Genomic DNA, 25,668 nt, shown 5'->3' with positions numbered 1-25,668 from the left:
TATAGGATACTATAGTCGCGACGGGTGCCTAACACCTTCCCGTAACGAAATCGACCCCCGAACCTAGAACTTTTTAAGGGTTTCTCTCCATTTACCCTTCCCCAAAAAAAAACAGAGAACATCGAGGATTGAAAGGTTCAAGTCCAATCAATGGCTTGACACCCTAAAATCAAGATAACAGAAATGGCGACTTCGCTGGGGAATTTTTTTTTTAGAGCGGGTCACACCTAGTTTTCTTTTTGCTTATGTTTTACTTTATTTATACATGTGAATATTTTGTTTACTTTCATTTGACGTGAGGGTACTGCCTTTAAGAACAGGTACTATAATATCATTTTTTTAACTTGAATTTTCCATTCATATGTACATACTATTATAAAGTTTTCATCACTCTTATGTTGCGGTACTAATGGCTAAAATTATATTTTCTATGGCATGATTTATAGGATGATTGAAAATGATGATACACCATCCCCTCTTACTCAGCTAGCTGTGGAACCAAGTATTGACCCTTTGCAAGATTTTTTATTCAACACTCCAAGAATAACTATTCAGGGATTGAAGGATTCTCAGCAGGTTTACCATAATCATCATTTCATAACTACTTCATTTTTTAAAATAAGCACATATTATTGTCTATCTACTAATATTCAATTTTAACCAAAAGCTTTGTTTTTTGTATCATTGTAGGAGGGGATGTATGTTGTGCTTGGAACTGTCAAACAGATTGTGAACCCTGAGAATTGGTACTACACGGCCTGTATGTGCAACAAATCTGTATATCCTGCTGAGGGGATGCACTTCTGCGAGAAGTGTAATAGGCATGTGGTCAAAGTGTTTCCAAGGTCAAGACCAAACCACATTGTTAATGCTTTACATGATTAAGTATGTATTGTAACTGCAATATTAAAATTAAATCACTAACTCATATATAATTGCTGGAAATGTAGGTATTCTATAAAGGTGCGAGTTGTGGATGATAGTGATTGTGCAACCTTTGTTTTGTTTGACCGTGATGCAACAATGTTGTTCAATAAAAGTTGTGCTGACATTTTGGAAACACATGTAAAAAAAAAAATAACTTTCACTTATATGTGTTACATTCAGATTTCTTTATATCATAGGCTTTAACATTTCATTTCTGGTTCTTGGATGAATTTAGAGGGCTGACGAGGGTGTGCTTCCAACTGAGATTGGTGCATTGGTCAACTGCACATACCTGTTCAAGGTTGAATTCAAAACTGCTATCAGTCCTAGATTTGAGCAATCATTTAGGGTGAAGAAAGTGTGCACTGATGGGGTGATTATCAACCAGTTTAAGGCAAAGTGGGCTAAGGAAGAAGCAACCTTTATAAAAAATACCAATGTATGTGTTTGTTTGTATTTTATTTATGCCATCATGTTGTTGTTGTTATTATTATTATTATTATTATTATTATTATTGCACTTTAATTATAAAGCGTGCATTTTTTTCACTATATCAATCATAATTATCAATTAACAGTATTTAACATCAACTTCATTGTGTGATTGATTTTATTAGGAGATGGGGTCTTTGAGTTCTCTGTTGGACAAGGGGAAGGATATGTTAGTGGTTGGTTCATCAAGTGTCCAATCACATGTATACTTTCTTATTGTTATAATTTATGTTATGATTATTTATATTTATTATTTAAATTATTATTAATTCAGCCTTTTATTGCATACATTGTTGACTTCACTTTCATCATTGAATTTTTATAGGACCTTGGAAGTTTGAGCGAAACCATTGATAAAGACAAAAACATCATTGTTGAGGGAACACCTATTGGAATATCTGAAGATCTGTTGCCTAAATTTTCTTCTGTTGCGGTTGACCTTGATGTTGGTGCATCAAAGAAAGTATCTAACTGCTGTTTGGTCAAGTCAACTACACGCAAAATTGTCAAAAGAGTTTTACCTCAACCTGAAATTAATGAAGTTGAGGAAATCAACCTTCCCATCAAATTGCTCAAGAGGAACATTAAGATTGAAAAAATTTAGTCACATGATTGACTGTACTTGGCTGGTTGTAGTTTGGTTTTTTTAGATACCCGTGTCATCATGGCTGGAAATGTTTGATTAAGTTTATGTGTTTTGCTATGCAATTCAAAAGGTCAAAGATATTGACCCTCTGTTAGTTTCTTCATTTTGGTTGTAATTTCTAAGTACAATTTGAGTCCAGTGGCAGTGGGCCAATTAGTAGTAATCTGTTTAAGTCAGCTGTAATCCCAGTTGCAGTGGACCTTTTCATTTGTGGTTTATTTAAGTTAGTAGTAGTCTTATTTAAGTACTGTTTAATCCCAGTGGCAGTGGGCCTGTTATTTTGTAACTCTAATGCCCATGTGGCAGATTTGGCAATAGAGTGGTATGTTTAAGTAATTATCAGTTTCTTTTTTATTCAGCAAATTGATTTTTTAATCAAGTCACTTTGTTGTCATTCACTTTGCATCACATTTTCATGGTATTCCTTTAAATAATATTTAAAAGTAACCGAACTAAAAAAAATGAACTTCATAGTTAAATATTTAAATATGAAGAAAGTCATATTTGCAATGAATCTACAACAACTTTCTCTCAAAAACAAAAAATCTGAATCTACAACTTGACCAGATGACATTCAAACTTTTTTTCGATAACAACTTATTAGAAAATCTTCCTTCAGAAAAAAAAAAAAAACTTATTAAGAAACTTTTTTCAGATAGTTCTTTTGTAAGGAAAATATGTAGTGTTATTTTTCTACAGCCAGCATAAAACTTTAGTTTTCATGGTTTTGTTCCAAAAATTAAAAAAGATTCATTTAAGCCTTTACCCATTACACGCATGTGTATCCTTTCTATATCCTCTGATTTTTTGTGTTGGGAGTATATTTTTTTTTTCCTAAGGTAGAATATTATAACTGCCACAGTTATCACTGGAAAAAATATTGGTGAAAGTGTATATATTCCAAGGATGGATTTGGTACCTACTGATTCCGGTCTACCTTTCAAGTTCTCTCGCCGACAATTTCCTATTTGCTTATGCTTTGCAATGACAATAAACAAAAGTCAAGGACAATCTCTTTCCAAGGTTGGGATGTATTTACCTCGACCAGTTTTTACGCATGGCCAACTATATGTAGCAATCTCTAGAGTTACAACAAAAAAAGGTTTGAAGATGTTAATCTTAGATGAAGATGGGAACACTTGCACTACAACTTTGAATGTTGTATATCCGGAAGTGTTCGAAAATTTGTAGGGACATCAAATACAAACAGAAAATTCAGAACACAAGATAACATGATTATGTGTATTAATGCTTGCATATTTAACAAGACAAACACACCAAATTTATTTATTTTTTGATGAAAAAACACACCAAACTTAACCAACTTACTTTTTCTCATTACAGGCCTGATATTGTCTGCAATTTTGCTGATTTTTTGCTTTCTTAGGAGTATCAACTTTGAAGCCTGTTTTTACTTTAAACTACATATATTATTGAATGTTGTCATTTTGATGTACATGGCCTTGAGGTTATTTTGATAGTCTGTAAGCCTGTACGTGGTCTTGAGCTATGGTTCGAAGGATACAAAGTTAACCTTCTATATGAAAATTTAGAATTATGATTACTCCACTATTAAACGTTGATTGTATAACTTAACCAATTATTGTAACTCCTACCACTCCTACCCCATATGCATAGAGGATTTTATGTCAACTATATATGAGTGTAATTTATAATCATTTTTCTCCCCGTGCGTTGCACGGGTGTTAAAACTAGTAATCTTACAATCCAACGATCAAATTTGACAAATATGTATCAAGTAAAACAATATTTGAACGGTGTAACATTGCATCGGTGTAATTTAATCCATTATATGTGTGTGTCTAACATGTAAAATGGTATTACATCATGTACAAGTGTCTTTTTCAATAAGCCATATCATGTCATATTTAATTTAAAAGTAATGCTATGTAAAGCGAAACATCCCATCAAGAATTGCTTGCGAATAATTTTGATTGGCTGATTATCACCCCTGGCCTACAATTATTCACCCTTGGCCCACATGTTTTCTACAAAACTAATGCTTATAAAACTAGAAAATATACACTTGTGAAATTTCCGGAAACATTATTCGGGACATATAGCTGTTAATTTAATAGTGGGGTTTATTGTTTAAATTGTGAAAATTAGGTGCATGGCTTGTCTCACTTGGGCACAACCCCTTTCAAAGAAGTTTATGAAAGGGTCACCAAAAAAAATATTATTAGAGGGACAATCAAAGAAAATATGCTTGGTATATCCTCAGCTGCTTTCTTACGGAGGGAAAAAAAAAAACACAAACACAGCCCCTTTTCCCAAAGAAAAACATAAGAAAAGCAGGTTTGTATTGTGTTTTGTCATATTGACCAATTTAAAAAAAAAAAGAATCTTTCGTTTTATTTATGATAATTAACTTAACGTATGGTTACTGATCAAAATTAATTTAAATAATTAATAAGGTAAAATATAGTGAGAGAAAGTATATGATACAATTATAACCATCCGTATCGTTGATGAAGACTTCAATTCTTTCTAGTTCATCTTTCATAATATCAATATTAATTGGATCTTTTTTCTTATGATTTTTTTGATTGCTCTGAACTCTTTTTCCTTTGTTAGGTTTTATCTCACTAGGTTCTATCTTTCATATATATTATAAAATAATAAAACAATAAAAATTCTAAAGTGCTACAAATTATTGGTGACGATTAAGAGGTGCCAACATTATTGAGATATTATGGTATAACGTGTGAATCCTTTGCACTTTATTTTAATTTGTTTTCTTAAAAACTGAAAGAAAATAAAAATAAATATATTAAATGTTTAGGAATATGTATAATTTGTTTATATATTTTTTCTAGATAAAATAAACTAGCTTAGAGTGAATGTGAATGTGAGAGTGACGCATAAGCATAAACCTTACTCAATAAATTAGTTGGTAATTGTACAGCTAATTACCACTAATTAAATCACACATGATCAACTACTTGCTCTTGTGCCTTTGGAGGGAGGTAAATGTAATTACCTTTGTAAGTGCTCTTTGAACCCGAAGATCTTCCCTGCTTTAGACTGGGGCACCATCCCCTCACCCTAAAATTTACCTTACCAAAAAAAAAAACTACCTGCTCTTGTACGACAATTAAAAAATAATTACAAATGATGTCAAGGTACTCAATAATTATTAAACAATGACCGAGAGGAAAACTCAAATTCAAAGTGTTCACACCATTGGACTTTTTTTTTTTTTTGGTAGATAGACGAAATGGCAAAGCCATTATAAACTTACACACACAAATGGAGGACTGTGGTTCGAACCCCGGTCATGGCATCCGGCCTAACAATTTCGGCATTTTGCCAGTTGAGGTAGGACTTCTGGATCACACCATTGGACTTTATGCTATATAAATCATGAAGGACTAATAGCTTTCCTCATCATTCATCTCACTTAAAATGAGGAGTGTTATTTGAACAACTAATTTGGTGACAATTTATTTGACAATCATACTCTACAAAGAAAAAATTGGTATTGGCAAAGAAACCATAGCAATAGAGAGATAAAGTAAAAAATAATGTAAGTATGAGAGAGAAAATTATTACAAAAGTTATCACTAAATGGATGTTCAAATATCATTTCTCCTTAAAATATTAGCAAATTCAAATCGAAGATACAACAAAATGTGTGACACTGTACTTTCCTTCGCTCGTGATCATTTCTTTCCATTCTTAAATAAAACAGTTGACATGATTAGCGCTATCCCAAAAGAAATTGCAGAACTGAAAGAGAAACTAGAAAGTATTAAAGATATCATCAACAAAGAAGATAAAAATCGCAGATGATGCTGTTGAAGACAAAAACAAAATCAAAAGAGCTGAAAGAAATATCTTTTTACATAGAAGATGTCATTGATGAATATATCTTCCATGAGTCTTGTGATCCTGGATGTTATATACCTGAAACATGTCTTAAAAAATAAGGTTTTATTTTTGTTTGTATGCTGAACAAAGTAGATTCCTTGTACCAACATGATTTATTCCTTGTTTATTTTATGGTTGAACATAAGCGATTGAACTAAAACTGTTATTTCTGTGCGTTTCTGGAGTTGGAGATAAGGAGATAGGACTAAAACTGCAAAAAAACATATAGTTTAGGGACGATTTTGTTTGGTTTAAAAAAGGTAGGACCATTTTCGTGAGTTGGTCAAAATGCGAGGACCAAAAGTGTAATTAAATGTATTTTGATCTTATCGTATTTTTCATGTTTGTACTATTTTCTGTTGTATTTTGTTCCGTATTATTGTTTGTTTCGGTTCTTACATTTTTTTATCACTTGAATTAGCGGAGTGTAAAATTTATATATGGTCATAACTGTAGACAAACTAAACTCTCCGAAACAAATTATATTAATCGTGTCATACATGTTTTTTTTTTTTACAGAATCGTGTCATACATGTTGTAACACTCTAAACTCCGAAAGCAATAACCATGCAATAAATACAATAATTAAGAGTTTTAGATGCTACTTCTACATTATATAAATTTTACGAATTCATGTTTATATGTGATCATTATACAAAAAACATTAAGAACAATTGAATTGAATATAAATAGATTGATATTCACGAGAAATTGAGTTTCACAACAACATGTTTAAATTAGGGTTACACATAATCATCTCAGACCTAATCTCTAAGAGATTTTGCTACTCATAATGGAGTATACAAATAGTATAATCAATGGAAGAATTAAAACATATATGAATTGATAAAGAGATGATGAAATCGCACTCCATGCAGTCTTTAGGTCTCAAAATCGCACTTTTCTATCTAAAAATCGTAACCCTTGTTTCAGGAACTGGTTTCAGCTTAAATAGGAATTTTTTACTGACTTGAAAATCGCGCAACGACTATGAAAATCGTGACACGATTTCTTACTTAACCCTAGATTCCTTCGAGATCTTTCTGTAAAATCGTGTCATGCCACCAGAAATCGTACCACGATTTTAATAGCATAACCTATCCTTCATTATGGACCAAAAATCGCGTAACGACACATAAAATCGTGACACAATTCCTTGTTTCTTGGACATCCTGATTTTTTGCTTTTCACAACCCTGGATACCTCATGTTGCCGCAAAACTCTATCAAAATGTCAAAATAAGTCCTAAAAAATTACGTAATGACAACATGTCATCACTCTACATGCATTTATTTTTTTTAAAAAATAATATTATTTTTGGTTGGTCAAAGAAAGACTTAGAGATGGAAAACACTTGTGATGGACATTTCGGTGTTTAATTTTCGTCTCTAATTTTAGAATATCAAATTCTACTGTCCCAAATTGTAATTGTAATATTCCGTCTCAGCTGATGACAAATTATATCCGATCTCTGAATTCCATTATTGTTTAGAACTTTTATCGTAGTGAAATTAGAATATTTATAAGGACAAATATATATTTTTAACCCTTATTTTTTCAAAATGGTACAGCTAATCAGCCACGGATCTAGGTTTAGTTGATTGAGAGTATTAACTCTAATTAACAAAGTTAGTCTTTTCTTTAACTAGTGACAGTTGAATCAATTGGGAGAAAGAATTAAACTTAAACCATGGTTGAAACAATCTTTAACCTGAGTTAACAAAGTCTTATCTATTCCGAATATAAAAATGTGTTGGTACAGCTAACATCGACATGTTTTGTTTAACTAAGAACTCACCATTTGATATTTATGCTGTCAAGTTACTCAATAAAATATTTGACAATGATAGAGAGGAAGACTCGAAGTCAATGATCTTTATGCTATATAATCTTGAAGGACTATGAGCTTTTTCCTCACCATTCAATCTCACTCACAATTAGCAAATTGAAATCAAATATACAACAAAATGTGTGACTGTAAAGCTGCACTTGCCTGCGCTCGTGATAACTTGCTTCCACTAGCCCGTGATCATTTGCTTCCACTCTTGAAGGAAGCATTCAACATGATTAGGGGTGTCCCAAAAGAAATTGCAGAATTGAAAGATGAACTTGAAAGCATTGAAGACTTCATCAACGATGCGGATAGAAGATCTGATGATGTAGAAGACAAGAAAATCAAAGACATGACGAAGCAGCTGATAGAAACATCTTTTCACATAGAAGATGTCATTGATGATTATATCTTCCTTGAGGAACATCAATCTTCTGAACCTGGATGTGCTGCTGCTGTTGACTTGCTCAAAACTACAAAACTACGTCTCCAAATTGCTTATAAGATTCAGAACATCAATTCCCAAATTAGGGAAATAAAAGAAACAAGTGAAAAGGATCATGACTTCGACATCCAATCTTCTTTGGATAAAGCATCAAGTAGTTCTGCAACAAACAGAAATGCCTCATTATTTCAGAACCTTCGAGATGCTCCACTTTACATGGATGATGCTGATGCGGTAGGATTTGATGTGTCAAGAGACAAATTGATTGATTTGTTGGTAGAGGGAAGAGCACACCGCACAGTTGTCTCCATTGTTGGAATGGGAGGACTGGGAAAAACCACTCTAGCCAAGAAAGTTTTTGACAACCAAAAGGTCGTTAAACACTTTGATTGTCGTTTATGGATCACGGTTTCTCGACCATATAATAAAGAAAAATTGCTGAAGGACATACTGCAACAAGGGAAATGTCCTCCTCAAAGTCTTCATCAAATGGATGGAAAGTTATTAGTTGATGAAGTGAGAAACTACTTGCAAGGAAAAAGGTACGTTGTAGTGTTTGATGATGTATGGGACTCACATTTTTGGAATGATATTGAATTTTCTATGATTGATAACAAAAATGGTTGTAAGATATTAATCACAACAAGAAACGAGGATGTTGCAGATGCTTGTAAGAAATCTTCTTTTGTTGAAGTGCATAAACTTGAAGGTTTAAGTGAAGAAAAATCTTTAGAATTGTTCAATAAGAAGGCGTTCCATGACTTGAGCGGATATTGTCCAGAAAATCTTATTGATATATCTTCCAAAATTGTTGAAAAATGCAATGGATTACCACTCGCAATTGTAGTCATTGGTGGTATTTTAGCTTGCAAAGATAGGAATCCAATTGAATGGTCTAAGTTTAGTGAAAATATAAATGCAGATCAGTCAAAGGAATATTCCATGATAAAAAAAATTCTAGGACTTAGTTACCATGATTTGCCTTGCAACCTCAAGTCATGTTTCTTGTACTTTGGATTATATCCTGAAGACTCAAATGTTCGTTCAAATATATTGACTCGTCAATGGATTGCTGAAGGGTTTGTGAAAGAAGAAAGGGGAATGACATTGGAAGAGGTTGCAGAAGGACATTTAATAGAGTTGATCCGTAGAAGTTTGGTGCGAGTAGATGGGATCACTATTGATGGAAGAGTAGACAGTTGCCGTGTTCATGATCTAGTGCATGCAATGATCCTTAATAAACATGAGGATTTAAGCTTTTGCAAGAGTATTACCGAGGACAGACAATTGCCTTCAACTGGAATGATTCGACGCCTATCAATAGCATCAAGTTCTGATAATCTAATGGAAGGTATTGAAAGCTCACATGTTCGATCGCTGCTAGTTCTCGAACCTAAAACATTACTTAAATCCTTTGTAAGGACGATCCCTACAAAATATAGGTGGTTGAAGGTGCTTACTTTAAGCTCAAACCAACATGAAATTCCTCATGATTTAGGAAGTTTGAACCACTTGAAATATTTTTGGTTCAGGGGGAATGGAGAAAGAAATTCTGAACTTCCAAAATCCATTGGCATGCTTGTGAACCTAGAGACTTTGGATTTAAGAGAAACAGAGTTTAAAAATCGTAATATGCCGAAGGAGATTTGCAAGCTTAGAAAGCTACGCCATTTTTTAGGCTATCGTATGTCTTTGATTGAGTTGAAGGATGGTATTGGAGGCATGACATCCCTACAAACTCTAAATGAGGTTTATTTATATGATCATGAAGATGAAAATGATAATAGAGTCGTAGAGCTAATTGAAGAGCTAGGAAAACTAAAGCAGCTAAGGGAATTGGGCTTGGCCGGTGTTAGGAGTAAATATATGAGTGCTATATCTTCTTCAATCAATAAGATGCAACAACTGGAGAAACTAAATATTAGTGGAGTCGAATATGAGACATTCATTGATCTGGATTTGAATTCACCCCCACCTATGCTTCAACATATTGGACTCTACGGGAATTTAAAGAAGTTTCCTGAGTGGATTCCAAAACTCACAAACCTTGTTGACATGAAGGTGAGACTTACGAAGGAGGAAGGGAACGATGCAATGAAATTACTCCAAAGTATGCCAAACTTGTTGTCCCTCCATATCTCTGGTGGTAATTATGAAGACAAATTGGAAAGGTTACATTTTCAAGTTGGATTTAAGAATTTAAAGGAACTGTCGATTGATCATTTCAATAACTTGAGTCACATCCTTATTGACGAAGGTGCGTTGAGTTCTCTGAAAAAACTCACTTTATACGGCAACCCCCAACTGACGAGTTTACCAACTGGCATTCAACACTTACAAAAGCTTGAAGTTCTCTGGCTTGCTGATATGAGTGTGGAACTTATACAGAGCATTGCTCCTGATAAAGGAAAAGAGCATTGGATCTTCAAGCAAGTGCCCTTTGTAGAAATTGACTAATTGAGAGATAAAGGTACGCTTTCGCTTCCCTACAATTTGAAGGAAAAAAAAGTTGTGATAATATTTACTGTTTTGTCATCTAAATACAAGCTTTAGGTAATTTTTAGTAAAATAATTTCACCACATCTTTTTTTTTTGGTGATCAATGTTTGAATCTTGGAACTTGCATATATTATACATTATCTTTATCAACTGAACTAAGTTCACGATGACATAATTTCACGACATCTAAGTCAAAATAACAAATTCTCAACTTTTCTTCTCTTACTTTTCTTATGAATAACTTTTTTTGGGCTTTAATCTAGATCTTCAAGGGTTACCTTTTTTTTTATTCTTCCAATCCTTATATTAAGCGTTTTTTTAATGGTATCCTTACATTAAATTGTCTAATCGTTGCATAATTGCATTATTGAGTTTTATATTATTAGCTTTTGTAATGGCAGCAGAAGCAATAAGCTCAAAAACAGAAAACAGAAATTAGAGAAGAAAAGAAATGGAAGAGAAAGGGACAATAACAATGTTTACTATACTGCAAATTTGATACATATCATCCATACATCCTTCTTACATACTTATAGCCAAATACTTAGTAATGACTCAGCCTATGCTTAGTTGATGTCATATGACATAAACCTACTTAACTTGTGCAGATAACCTTACTTATGCAGCATAGTTTTACTAACAAAACAAGTTAAAATAATTACACACATAAGCAATAAAGTAACATAAACAATAAAGTATTCAGAAAAGTTTTATAGGTCAATTAGTCAACACTCCTCCTTAAAACTTATCTGGAATACTCCCAGCTTGCTTCTTAGCTCCATGAACTTGGCACTAGGAAGTGCTTTTGTTAAAATGTCTGCCAATTGTTCTTCAGAACTGCAGTGCTGCAATTTTACATCTCCATTCTGTTCAGCTTCTCTTATAGCATGAAATTTGACATTGATATGCTTTGTTCTTCCATGTTGAATTGGATTTTTGGCAATTGCTATAGCTGATTTGTTGTCACACCATAGCACAATTGGTTCCTCTTGTACATGATTCAGATCACTCAATACCTTTTTTATCCAAATAGCTTGATTTGATGCAGCTGCAGCAGCAATATACTCAGCTTCAGCTGAGGATTGAGCAACCACATCTTGTTTTTTGGAATTCCATGAAAATACACCACTACCAAGTGAAAAAACATAACCACTTGTGCTTTTAGAATCATCAACAGATCCAGCCCAATCACTATCAACAAAGCCTTCAATCTTACCATCACCTTTGTTGTACCAAATACCAAAATCAGTAGTACCTCTTATGTACCTCAACACTCTTTTGCCCACACCTAAGTGTGTTACACTTGGTGAATGCATGAACCTTGAAAGCAAACTAGCAGAGAACATCAAATCTGGTCTAGTTGCAGTCAAGTAAAGAAGACAACCAATCAAACTCCTATATTGAGTAACATCTGCCTTAGCATCTCCATCAGATTTTGAGAGTTTTTCATTTACAGCAAGAGGTGTTGAAACAGATTTACAACTCTCCAATTTGAATTTTTTCAGCACATCATTAGCATATTTCTTTTGTGAAAGAAATATTCCATCATCAAGTTGATGCAATTCCATTCCCAAAAAATACTTCATCAATCCCAGATCCGTCATTTCAAAGACCTGCAACATGCTCTTCTTAAACTTGTTAATCTCATCAATGTCATTACCGGTAATCAACAAGTCATCAACATAAAGAGAAACTATAATCCTCTTCCCATTGCCACAATCTTTAACATAAAGTGTAGGCTCATTTTGACTCCTCCTGAAATCATTTTGCAGAAAATGTGAGTCAATTCTGCTGTACCAGGCTCTAGGCGCCTGTTTCAGCCCATACAAGGCTTTGTGAAGCCTATAAACACTGTCTTCATGATCTGCAACAATAAAATCAGCAGGTTGTTCAACATAAATTTCCTCCTCCAGGATTCCATTTAAGAATGCCGATTTGACATCCAAATGAAAGATCTCCCGTCCACATTGTGCTGATAGAGCAACAATCAACCGAATTGTTTCATGCCTAGCAACCGGTGCAAATGTATCACCATAATCAATTCTAGCCATTTGAGAATATCCTTTCACAACAAGCCTTGTTTTGTGTTTGTGAATGGATCCATCAGGATTTAACTTGGTTCTGTAAACCCATTTAACTCCTATCACATTTTTATCTTTAGGTCTTTGAGTGAGTTCCCATGTGCCATTTTTATTAATGGCCAGCAGCTCCTCCTTCATTGCATCTTTCCATTCTGTTATCAATGAAGCTTCTTCAAAACTAGAAGGTTCATTCACAACAAAATTGCAATTTTCATAAACTTCAGCCAGAGATTTGCTCTTTAGAATTGGGGAATCAGATTCAGCTATCTGATTTTCATCTTCATTTGTTGTGTGCTCTTGTTTGTCATGAGCACTTTCAGCAGATTTTGTACTTCTTTGAACCTCATCATTTTCCCAATCCCAATATACATTTTCATCAACATCAATGTCTCTTCTTATCACAATTTGTTTTGTCTTCAAGTTGTACACTCTATAACCTTTGGAGCTTGCTACATAACCCAAAAAAATCCCCATTTCAGCTTTGTCATCCAATTTGGATCTTTTTGCTGCTACAACATGAACATAACATATTGATCCAAAGATCTTCAAATGTTTGGCAGAAGGCTTCACACCTATCCATGCCTCAATTGGTGTTTTCCCTTGAACAGCCCTTGTTGGCAGCCTATTCAAGAGATACACTGCTGTATAAACAGCTTCAGCCCAAAAGCTTTTTGGTAATTGCTTTTCAGCAATCAAACATCTTGCCATCTCCATAACTGTTCTGTTTTTCCTCTCAGAAACTCCATTTTGCTGAGGTGTGTAGCTCACTGTCAGCTGATGTACAATGCCCATATCTTCACAAAACAAATTAAATTCATTGGAAGTATACTCCTTTCCGTTGTCAGATCTCAAAGCTTTGATTTTGCAGCCACTTTGAGATTCCACCATAGCTCTAAACTTTTTGAAGACATTAAAAGTTTGAGCTTTACTTGTCAGAAAATACACCCATGTCATCCTAGTCAGATCATCAATAAACAATAGAAAGTACTTGTTGTGGCTAAGAGAGGGCACACTCATAGGACCACACAAGTCGGTATGAACAAGCTCCAATTTTTCCTTTGCTCGTGTAACATTTGTTGACTGAAAGGACTTTCTATGCATTTTTCCAAGTTGACAAACATCACATAAATCATTAATACAATTAATTTCTGGCATGTCTCTCACCATATCATGAGATTGCTGAAATTTTAATGCATTAAAATTAAAATGACCATATCTTTTGTGCCATAGTGCAGAATCATCATGTTTGGAAACAAGTGCTGTTTGATTCACTTGATTCAAACTTAATGGAAAACTATTTCCACACATTTCAACCTTCACAACTTCATAATCAGTTGAATCCATTATGACACAAACATTATTTTTAAAGGAAATTGAATATCCTTTCTTCAATAACTGAGCAACACTTAGCAAATTTTGACTCAGATCTGGAATCAACAAAACATCATGGATATATTTTGGACCTTTGCTAGTGTGAACAGAAACAATACCTTTTCCTTTGGCCTGCACATATTTTCCATTTCCAATCTTCACTTTGGTTCGTACAGCTTTGTCCAAAGAGGTGAAGAGACTTGGTTCATTTGCCATGTGGATTGTGCACCCACTATCAACATACCATACATCTTTAGAAGAAGAGCTACATGTATGAGTGGCCATAAACAAGTGATCTTCATGGGCTTGTTCATCAGTGAAGTTAACCTGATGTGCATGTTGTGGTTGAGATTGGTTTTGTTTTAATCGACAAAACTTCTCTTTATGACCCCATCGATTACAGTGATTGCATTTAATTTGGGGCTTTCCCTTATAAAAGCAATCTTTTGTCAAGTGATTTGTTCTTTTACAAGTTAGACAAGGAGGGAACTTGTCCTTTGCTGCAGATTCACTTGAACTACCATCATCTTTGTTCTTTCCTTTTTGATCACCACCATGTTTGTAGTTCTTTTTCTTCTGTCCAACTCCAAACTGCTTGTGTTTGGCCTGAAAAACATCATCCATTCTCATAGAGAATCTTTGTTCATGAGCTGTCAATTTGCTGACCATCTCAGAAACAGTTAGTTTCTTAAGATCACATGACTCTTCAATAGCAGCAACTTTGGCTTCAAATTTGTCGGGTAAGCTGATCAACATCTTTTCCACTACTTTGCTGTCATCTACAACCTCACCATGAAGTCTCATTTGATTCACCAAGTGAGATAGTTTTGAGGTGTATTCTTTGACAGATTCATGTTCCTTCATTTTTAGCCTTTCAAACTCCCTTTTAAGAGTCAATAACTTTATGGATCTTACCCTTTCATCACCAGCATACCTTTCATCCAGCTCATCCCATATTTGCTTGGCTGTTTTGAGATGCATGATTCCCGTAAACACATCATCTGCCAAAGCTGAATGCAGAACTGAAATCGCTTTCTCCTTCTTCAATTTCTCCTCCTCACGGTGTTTCATTTGAGCTACTGTGGGATTAGCTTGCAGTGGTGGAACCTGCTTGTCTTCGTCTACATAATCCCATAAGCCAAAAGACTTCAAACATGATTTCATTTTGACAACCCATATGTGATAACTTTCCCCATAAAATTGAGGGACAGTAATTACAGCATTACTACCATAAGCCATTTGATTTCTAACAAGTTTTCTGGGTATGTGTTTTTCTTTTTCTCACAGCCTCTAAGAACACTGCTCTGTATACCACTGTTAGCTTTTGTAATGGCAGCAGAAGCAATAAGCTCAAAAACAGAAAACAGAAATTAGAGAAGAAAAGAAATGGAAGAGAAAGGGACAATAACAATGTTTACTATGCTGCAAATTTGATACATACCATCCATACATCCTTCTTACATACTTATAGCCAAATACTTAGTAATGACTCAGCCTATGCTTAGCTGATGTCATATGACATAAACCTACTTAACTTGTGCAGATAACCTTACTTGTGCAGCATAGCTTTACTAACAAAACAAGTTAAAATAATTACACACATAAGCAATAAAGTAACATAAACAATAAAGTATTCAGAAAAGTTTTATAGGTCAATTAGTCAACATATATTAATAATTTGGTGTGAACTGTAGGTGATGGCCATTAGTGAATTTGAGATTCACATTTCTTCAAGTGGACTTTTATATCTGCATTGCTTCTTTTGGCACTTCCCTTCCCCAGTAAGAAAGAATGTGTTTCATTGTTATTATACCTACTTTGTTATTTTATTCAAGAAAATTGTGTTGTTTATGATTTATGATGATATATGTTCTGAGATCTTTCCTTTCAATGATTGTAATAAAAAGAAATTTTATTTGTTTGTAGTTTTTACTTATCATGGGAGCTCAAATCCTTTTCTTTGTATTTTGTTTTTATCGTATTTTTCATGTTTGTACTCTTTTCTGTTGTATTTTGTTCTATATTATTGTTTGTTTCGGTTCTTACATTTTTTTATCACTTGAATTAGCGGAGTGTAAAATTTATATATGGTCATAACTGTAAACAAACTAAACTTCTCTGAAACAAATTATATCAATCGTGTCATACATGTTGTAACACTTAAACTCTGAAAGCAACAAGCATGCAATAAATTCAATAATTTAAGAGTTTTAGATGCTACTTCTACATTATTTCAAAATGTACATAACTTGGTTTTCATAAAAATTTGCAACGAAAGACAATCAACATATATAAAATCGTACGAATTCATGTTTATATATGATCAGTATATAAAAAACATTAAGAACAATTGAATTGAATATAAATAGATTGATATTCACAAGAAATTGAGTTTCACATCAACATGTTTAAATTAGGGTTACACATAATCATCTCAGACCTAATCTCTAAGAGATTTAGCTACTCATAATTGAGTATACAAATAGCATAAACAATGGAAGAATTAAAACATACATGAATTGATAAAGAGATAATGAAATCGCACTCCTTGTAGTCTTTAGGTCTCAAAATCTCACTTTTCTATCTAAAAATTGTAACCCTTGTTTCACGAACTGGTTTCAGCTTAAATAGGATTTTTTTTTACTGACTTGAAAATCGCGCCACGACTATGAAAATTGTGACACGATTTCTTACTTAACCCTAGATTCCTTCGAGATCCTTCTGTAAAATCGTGTCACGCCACCAAAAATCGTACCACGATTTTTATCGCATAACCTATCCTTCATTCTGGACCAAAAATCACGTCATGACACAGAAAATCGTGACACGATTCCTTGTTTCCTAGACTTCCTGATTTTCTGCTTTTCACAACCCTGGATACCTCATGTTGCCGCAAAACTCTATCAAAATGTCAAAATAAGTCTAAAAAATTACGTAATGACAACATGTCATCACTCTACATGCATTTATTTTTTTAAAAAAAATATTATTTTTGGTTGGTCAAAGAAAGACTTAGAGATGGAAAACACTTGTGATGGACATTTCGGTGTTTAATTTTCGTCTCTAATTTTAGAATATCAAATTCTACTGTCTCAAATTGTAATTGTAATATTCTGTCTCAGTTGATGACAAATTATATCCTATCTCTGAATTCCATTATTGTTTAGAACTTTTATCGTAGTGAAATTAGAATATTTATAAGGACAAATATATATTTTTAACCCTTATTTTTTCAAAATGGTACAGCTAATCAGCCACGGATCTAGGTTTAGTTGATTGAGAGTATTAACTCTAATTAACAAAGTTAGTCTTCTCTTTAACTAGTGACAGTTGAATCAATTGGGAGAAAGAATTAAACTTAAACCATGGTTGAAACAATCTTTAACCTGAGTTAACAAAGTCTTATCTATTCCGAATATAAAAATGTGTTGGTACAGCTAACATCGACATGTTTTGTTTAACTAAGAACTCACCATTTGATATTTATGCTGTCAAGTTACTCAATAAAATATTTGACAATGATAGAGAGGAAAACTCGAAGTCAATGATCTTTATGCTATATAATCTTGAAGGACTATGAGCTTTTTCCTCACAGTTCAATCTCACTCACAATATTAGCAAATTGAAATCAAATATACAACAAAATGTGTGACTGTAAAGATGCACTTGCCTGCGCTCGTGATCATTTGCTTCCACTAGCCCGTGATCATTTGCTTCCATTCTTGAAGGAAGCATTCAACATGATTAGGGGTGTCCCAAAAGAAATTGAAGAATTGCAAGAGGAACTAGAAAGAATAGAAGTCTTCATCAACGATGCGGATAAAAGGGCTGATGATGTAGAAGACAAGAAAATCAAAGACATGATCAAGCAGCTGATAGAAGCATCTTTTCACATAGAAGATGTCATTGATGATTATATCTTTCTTGAGGAACAACATGCTCCTGATCCTGGATGTGCTGCTGGTGTTACAAACTGTGTCAAAACTATGGCTTTCCGTCTCCAAATAGCTTACAAGATTCAGAACATCAAATCCCGAATAAGTGAAATAAATGATACAAGAACTGAAAAAGATCATGGCTTCTATATCCAATCTTCTTCGGATAAAGCATCAACTAGTTATGCAACAAACAGAAACGCCTCATTATTTCAGAACCTTCGAGACGCTCCACTTTACATGGTTGAAGCTGATGTTGTAGGATTTGATAAGACAAGAGACAAATTGATTGATTTTTTGGTAGCAGGAAGAGCAGACCGGACAATTGTCTCCATTGTTGGAATGGGAGGACTGGGAAAAACCACTCTAGCGAAGAAAGTTTTTGACAACCCAAAGGTCGTAAAACACTTTGATCGTCGTGTATGGATTACGGTGTCTCGACCATACAATACAGAAAAAGTGTTGAGGGACATTATGCTCGAGTTTTACAAACAACAAAGGAAAGTTCCTCCTCAGAGTCTCCGTCAAATGGATCGACAGTCATTAGTTGATGAAGTGAGAAACTACTTGCAAGAAAAAAGGTATGTTGTAGTGTTTGATGATGTATGGGAGTCACATTTTTTGCATGATATTGAATTTGCTATGATTGATAACAAAAAGGGTTCTAGGATATTAATCACTACAAGAAACATGGATGTTGCGAATACTTGTAAGAAATCTTCTTTTGTTGAAGTGTATGAACTAAAAGGTTTGACTGTAGAACAATCTTTTGAGTTGTTCAATAAGAAGGCATTCCATGACTTAAATGGACGTTGTCCAGAAAATCTTATTGATATATCTTCCAAAATTGTTAAAAAATGCAAAGGATTACCACTAGCAATTGTAGTCATTGGTGGTATTTTAGCTCCCAAAGATAAAATTCCAATGGAATGGTATAAGTTTAGTGAAAATATAAATGCAGAGTTAGAGGAATATTCCATAATAAGAAAAATTTTAGGATTTAGTTACCATGATTTGCCTTACTACCTCAAGTCATGTTTCTTGTATTTTGGATTATATCCTGAAGACTATAAAGTTCATTCAAAGACATTGACTCGACAATGGATTGCTGAAGGGTTTGTGAAACAATATGGGGAAAGAACGATGGAAGAGGTTGCAGAAGGATATTTAAAAGAGTTAATACATAGAAGTTTGGTGCAAGTAGATTCAATCAGTATTGATGGAAGAGTAAAACGTTGTCGTGTTCATGATCTAGTGCATGAAATGATCCTTGAAAAACATAAGCATTTAAGCTTTTGCGAGAATATTACTGAGGGCAAACAATTGTCTTTAACTGGAATGATTCGACGCCTATCAATAGCACCCAATTATGATAATCGAATGGAAGGTATTGAAAGCTCACATGTTCGATCATTGCTTGTTTTCGAACCTCAAAGATCACTTGAATCCTTTGTAAAGACGATCCCTACAAAATATAGGCGGTTGAAGGTGCTTGCTTTGAGCAACCGTGAACGGCTTGAAGTTCCTAAGGATTTGGGAAGTTTGAACCACTTGAAATATTTTGGGTTCTTTGTGATTGGAGAAACATATCCTATATTTCCAAAAATTCCAAAATCCATTGGCATGCTCGTGAACCTAGAGACTTTGGATTTAAGATCTCCAAAATTTGAACATCCTAATATGCCGAAGGAGATTTGCAAGCTTAGAAAGCTACGCCATTTATTAGGCAACTTTATGTCTTTGATTCAGTTGAAGGATGGTATTGGAGGCATGACATCGCTACAAACTCTAAATAGTGTTTATTTAGATGATTATGAAGATGAAAATGATAATAGAGTTGTAGAGTTAATAGAAGAGCTGGGAAAACTAAAGCAGCTTAGGGAATTGAGCTTGAGCGGTCTTAAGAGTAAATATATGAGTGGTATATCTTCCTCAATCAATGAGATGCAAAAATTGGAGAAACTAAGTATTAAAGGAGTCGGAATCGGAATGGGATATGGCGCATTCATTGATCTTGATTTGAATTCACCCCCACCTATGCTTCAACGTGTTAAACTTCAAGACCTTAAATTAAATAAGTTGCCTGAGTGGATTTCAAAACTCCAAAATCTTGTCAAGCTGAATGTAAGCCTTACGAGGGAAGTGAATGATGCAATGAAATTACTCCAAAGTATGCCAAATTTGTTGTCCCTCGAATTCTTTGAGGAAGGAAATTATGAAGTGGAAAGTTTACATTTCCAAGATGGATGGTTTAAGAACTTGAAGGAACTATATCTTGCTAATTTCTTCAATTTGAGTCACATCCTAATTGACGAAGGTGCATTGGGTTCTCTGAAAAAGCTCACTTTTGACGCCATCTTCCAACTGATGACTTTACCAACTGGCATTCAACACTTACACAAGCTTGAAGTTCTCAGTGTTTTTTATGCGAGTGATGGACTTATACAGAGCATTGATGATGGAGAAGAGCAATTGTTCTCTATAGAAACTATGTAATGGAAAGGTACGCTTTCGCTTCCCAACAATTTGAAGAAATTTTTTTTTTGGTAATATTTATTGTTTAGTCCATTGTTATCAAAATTCCGACTTAAATCCTAAAATTCAGGATTTTAAGATTTTTTTTCAGCTTCAACAATTTGAATTCATAGTAGAATCCTAAAATAAGCAAAATCCATGAATTTTGATTGCGATTTTACGATTTCTTATAAACTAAGTCATTTACCATTTATAACATATATTTATTATTATTATTTTTTGGTAAAATCCATCGATTTTGTTTGCGGTTTTACAATTTTATCGATTTTACAAAAGTCCTTGAATAAAATCTTTTGATTTTGATTGCGATTTTACGAGTCCCGATTTTGCTATTCCATTTCGACCTGATGTAAAGTTCCGATTTTGAGAACCTTAGTTTAGTCATCAAAATACAAGCATTACGTTATTTTTAGGAATAAAATAATTTCTCGACATCTTGCCAAAAAAACAAATTCTCGACTATTGCCTCCTGTTACTATTTCCAATTCTTATATTAATCCTTGCATTCAATTGTCTAATCATTCCATTATTGTGTTTTATATATATTAATAATTTTGGTGTGAACTGCAGGTGATGACCGTCGGTGGATTTGAGATTCAACATTGCTTCTTTCTGTTTTTGATTTGGCACTTCCCTTCCTCAATAAAAATAAATGTGTTATATAAATAAATGCGTTATATATATAGCTATTTGTGAGTTTATTCAAGAAAATTGAGTTGTTTATGATTGTATAATATATGTTGTGTGAACTGTGAACTTTTCTTCTTCTACCAGCCTTTCTTCCTCTAGAGGTTTGGTTGTTGTTTGTATTGAATTAGAGTACTGATCTTTCTACTATTTTCTATATATGATGATAACTTTGCCATTGAAAAAAACTATCCATTATTATTATTATTATTGCATTGACCAGTTGTTAAAATACACAAACATCCTGAAACCAGAAAATTAAAAAATACACTAACCTCCCTTCAAATTAACTCTGCTAATCCACAGTTAGAGAATTAAAGAAATGAAACATAAACAGTGAAGCTAGTTTGAAGCTCTTTTGTTAATTGCATACCAATAGACATTTGTTTTGAAAATTTTGCAGAATAGACAATTGTTAGCAAATAAATTCAATTTTACTTTTACTCCCTCTTTTGAATTAAAATTAACGGAAAGGACCAAAATGTGTAACACAGAAAAGTTAAGGGACCAAAATAAATCAAATTTTAATTAAAGAACCAAAACGATACTACCTAAATAGTTAAGGGACTAAAAATACAATTTTTTCTACCTTTGACTGCTTAACTTTTTTTTGTTACAATTTGATTTCTTAACTTATGCCTTTATTTATATAACAATATTTAAATTAATTAAAAAATAAGATAAATTTGATTAAAATACTCACTACAATAGGAACAATATTAAATTCAATTATATCCTTAAATAAATTTTATTATAATAATGTTATATTGTTGGTGTTAAAAGAAAAAATAGTGTTATATCCTTAATAGTGTTATATTCAATTAAGGATATAATAGTGTTATATCCTTAAACAGCTAATTACCACTAATTGAATGATATGATCAATTTGCTCTTGTACGACAAAATTTTAAAAGAAAAAAATGACATGATAAGATTACTCATGATTCATTGCTAGACTTTGCGCTATAATGACAAAATTTTGACAGAAAAAAATGACATAAGATATGATTACTCATGACTCATTGCTAGACTTTACGCTATTTAATCTTGAAGGATTAATAGCATTCTCCTCACCACTCATCTCACTCATAACATTAGCAAATTCAAATCAAAGATACAACAAAATGTGTGACACTGCACTTTCCTGCGCCCGTGATCACTTGCTTCCGCTAGCCCATGATCATTTGCTTCCACTCTTGAAGGAAGCATTCAATATGATTAGGGTTGTCCCAAAAGAAATTGCAGAATTGAAAGAGGAACTTGAAAGCATTGAAGACTTCAAGATCGCACAGTTGTCTCCATTGTTGGAATGGGAGGACTGGGAAAAACCACTCTAGCCAGAAAAGTTTTTGACAACCAAAAGGTAGTTAAGAACTTTGATTGTTATGTATATGGATCACGGTATCTCGACCATACAACATAGAAAAAGTGTTGAGGGACATTTTGCTGGAGATTTACAAACAACGAAGGAAAGATCCTCCTCAGAGTCTCCATCAAATGGATCGAAAGCCATTAGTTGATGAAGTGAGAAACAACTTGCAAGGAAAAAGGTACGTTGTAGTGTTTGATAATGTATAGGAGTCACATTTTTGGCAAGATATTTGAATTTGCTATGATTGATAACAAAAATGGTTGTAAGATATTAATCACAACAAGAAACAAGGATGTTACAGATGATTGTAAGAAATCTTTCGGTAAAGTGCATGAGCTGGAACGTTTATCTGAAAAACAATCTTTGGATTTGTTTAAAAAGAAGGCGTTCCGTGACTTGGACGGATTTTGTCCAAAAAATCTTTTTTATATATCTTCCGAAATTATTGAAAAATGCAAAGGATTACCTCTCGCAATTGTAGTCATAGGTAATATTTTATCTCGCAAAGATAGAAATCCAATTGAATGGTCTAAGTTTAGTGAAAATATAAATGCAGAGTTAGAGGAATATTCCATAATAAGAAAAATTTTAGGATTTAGTTACCATGATTTGCCTTTACTACCTCAAGTCATGTTTCTTGTATTTTGGATTATATCTCGAAGACTACGAAGTTTATTCAGATACATTGACTCGTCAATGGATTGCTGAGGGGTTTGTGAAAGAATACGGGGGAAGGACAATGGAAGAGGTTGCAGAAGGATATTTAAAAGAGTTAATCCATAGAAGTTTGGTGCAAGTAGATTCAGTCAGTATTGATGGAAGAGTAAAAAGTTGTCGTGTTCACGATCTAGTGCATGAAATGATCCTTAGAAAATATGAGGATTTAAGTTTTTGCAAGAATATTACGAGCAAACAACTGTCATTAACTGGAATGATTTGACGCCTATCAATAGCAACTAGTTCTGATAAGTTAATGAAAAGTATTGAAAACTCACATGTTCGATCACTGCTTGTTCTGAGACATAAAACATCACTAAAATCCTTTGTAAGGACGATCCCTACAAAATATAGGCGGTTGAAGGTGCTTGCTTTGATGCATAAGGAATTAATAGAAATTCCTAATGATTTGGGAAATTTGAACCATTTGAAATATTGAGTTCTGGATGATTGGAGGAAGATATTCAACTGGACTTCCAAAATCCATTGGCATGCTCGTGAACCTAGAGACTTTGGATTTAAGAGTTGCACTGTTCGCATTGCGTAATATGTTAAAGGAGATTTGCAAGCTTAGAAAGTTACGCCATTTTTTAGGCAACCAAATGTCTTTGATTCAATTGAAAGATGGTATTGGAGGCATGACATCCCTACAAAACTCTAAGTGATGTTTATTTAGATGAAGGAGAAGATGAAAATGACAGTAGAGTTGTAGAGCTAATTGAAGAGCTAGGAAAGCTAAATCAGCTAAGGGAGTTGGTCTTGTACGGTGTTAGGAGTAAATATATGAGTGCTCTATCTTCCTCAATCAATCAGATGCAAAAATTGGAGAAACTATATATTATTGGAGTCGTGCCTTACACATTCATTGATCTGGATTTGAATTCACCCCCACCTAAGCTTCCGAAGTTGCCTGAGTGGATTTCAAAACTCCAGAATCTTGTTAAGCTGAAAGTGAATCTTCCGAAGCCAGAGAATGATGCAATGAAATTACTCCAAAGTATGCCAAATTTGTTGTCCCTCACTTTTGCTGGTGGTGGTCACCGTTATGAAGACAATTTCGAAAGTTTACATTTTCAAGAAGGGTTGTTTATGAATTTGAAGAAACTATATCTTGCTGATTTCCATGAATTGAGTCACATCCTTATTGACGAAGGTGCATTGGGTTCTCTGAAAAAGCTCACTTTATGGTACATTCCCCAACTGATGACGTTACCAACTGGCATTCAACACTTACACGAGCTTCAAGTTCTCCGTCTTCATTATATGAGTGAAGAACTTAGACAGAGCATTGCTCCTGATGAAGGAAAAGAACGTTGGATCTTCAACCAAGTGCCCTCTGTAGAAATTTTGAAATAAAAGGTACGCTGTCGCTTGCCTACAATTTGAAGGAAAAACAAAAAATTGCGGTAATATTTATTGTTTAGTTATCAAAATACAAGCATTCTATAATATTTAAAATAATTTCTTGACTATTAGCAGAAAAAATAAAAATAATTTCTCGATTTTTTGCAATATTATATTTATTAAATTTAAGCTTACATATGAAATCACTCATTTTTTAACAAGGTTCTTACAATCATTATATTAAATTGTCTTGTCATTGTCATGAACTGCAGGTGATTGCCATCAGTGAATTTGAGATTCACATTTTTCAAGTGGACTTTTCTATCAGCGTTGCTTCTTTCTTTTCTAGTCTTGTTTTGGCACATTTCCTCAGTAAAAAATAAATGTGTTGTTTTTCATTGTTATCTCTACCATCTTTGTCCATTGATTCAAGAAAATTGAGTTGTTTATGATGTATAATATGTTGTGAGATCTTTTCTTTGAATGATTGTAATAAGACATTAATATGTTATGAGAGCTTTGCTTGGACAAGATAGGCTCTGAGTGTTGTGCATGTTTCTTCTACTTCTGTAGTTTTGGTTGTTATTTTTACAACGGATAATCAAACCCTTTCATCATGCTACCTATCTAAGTTATTGAAATTGTTTTCGTTGCAACCTTTCCACAAGACTCAAACACATGAAAATCAAATAACACCGAAACGCTCCATTTGTATGCATCCACTACTCAATAAACTTGTAAATTGATTAAAAGTCGATAGCACAAATTATGCAACACAGAAAAATATTTTGCTCTTATTTTTCTGTCGGAAGGAGTCTTTGATTTTATTATCGCTTAACTTGAGTACTTCTTGTACACTAACTTTTATATATATGTTTGTACTCTTTATAGCA

General features: G+C 33.5%; 3 protein-coding genes across 3 annotated transcripts; all 3 read left to right on the top strand.

Moving 5' to 3' along the window:
- The first annotated feature begins 278 nt into the window (after positions 1-278).
- Positions 279-2,383, top strand: LOC120579399 (uncharacterized). The gene is made up of 7 exons (XM_039831458.1): positions 279-320; positions 447-576; positions 691-845; positions 951-1,065; positions 1,163-1,366; positions 1,544-1,621; positions 1,744-2,383. The coding sequence occupies exons 2-7, from the start codon at positions 448-450 to the stop codon at positions 2,020-2,022; spliced, it is 960 nt and encodes a 319-aa protein (XP_039687392.1). The 5' UTR covers positions 279-320; position 447; the 3' UTR covers positions 2,023-2,383.
- A 5,219-nt stretch (positions 2,384-7,602) lies between these two features.
- LOC11444835 (disease resistance protein RPM1) lies at positions 7,603-16,139 on the top strand. Its single transcript, XM_003600219.4, has 2 exons — positions 7,603-10,704; positions 15,880-16,139. The coding sequence occupies exon 1, from the start codon at positions 7,926-7,928 to the stop codon at positions 10,689-10,691; it is 2,766 nt and encodes a 921-aa protein (XP_003600267.2). The 5' UTR covers positions 7,603-7,925; the 3' UTR covers positions 10,692-10,704; positions 15,880-16,139.
- Positions 16,140-16,685: 546 nt separating this feature from the next.
- LOC11444834 (disease resistance protein RPM1) lies at positions 16,686-21,501 on the top strand. The gene is made up of 2 exons (XM_003600218.4): positions 16,686-20,623; positions 21,226-21,501. Exon 1 carries the CDS (start codon positions 17,830-17,832, stop codon positions 20,614-20,616), a length of 2,787 nt encoding a protein of 928 aa, XP_003600266.1. The 5' UTR covers positions 16,686-17,829; the 3' UTR covers positions 20,617-20,623; positions 21,226-21,501.
- Positions 21,502-25,668: the final 4,167 nt, after the last annotated feature.

Source organism: Medicago truncatula, chromosome 3, assembly GCF_003473485.1.
Source record: "Medicago truncatula cultivar Jemalong A17 chromosome 3, MtrunA17r5.0-ANR, whole genome shotgun sequence".
NCBI lineage: Eukaryota > Viridiplantae > Streptophyta > Magnoliopsida > Fabales > Fabaceae > Medicago > Medicago truncatula.
The sequence above is the reverse complement of the archived record's forward strand: the minus strand, read 5'-3'. Positions and strand labels throughout refer to the sequence as shown.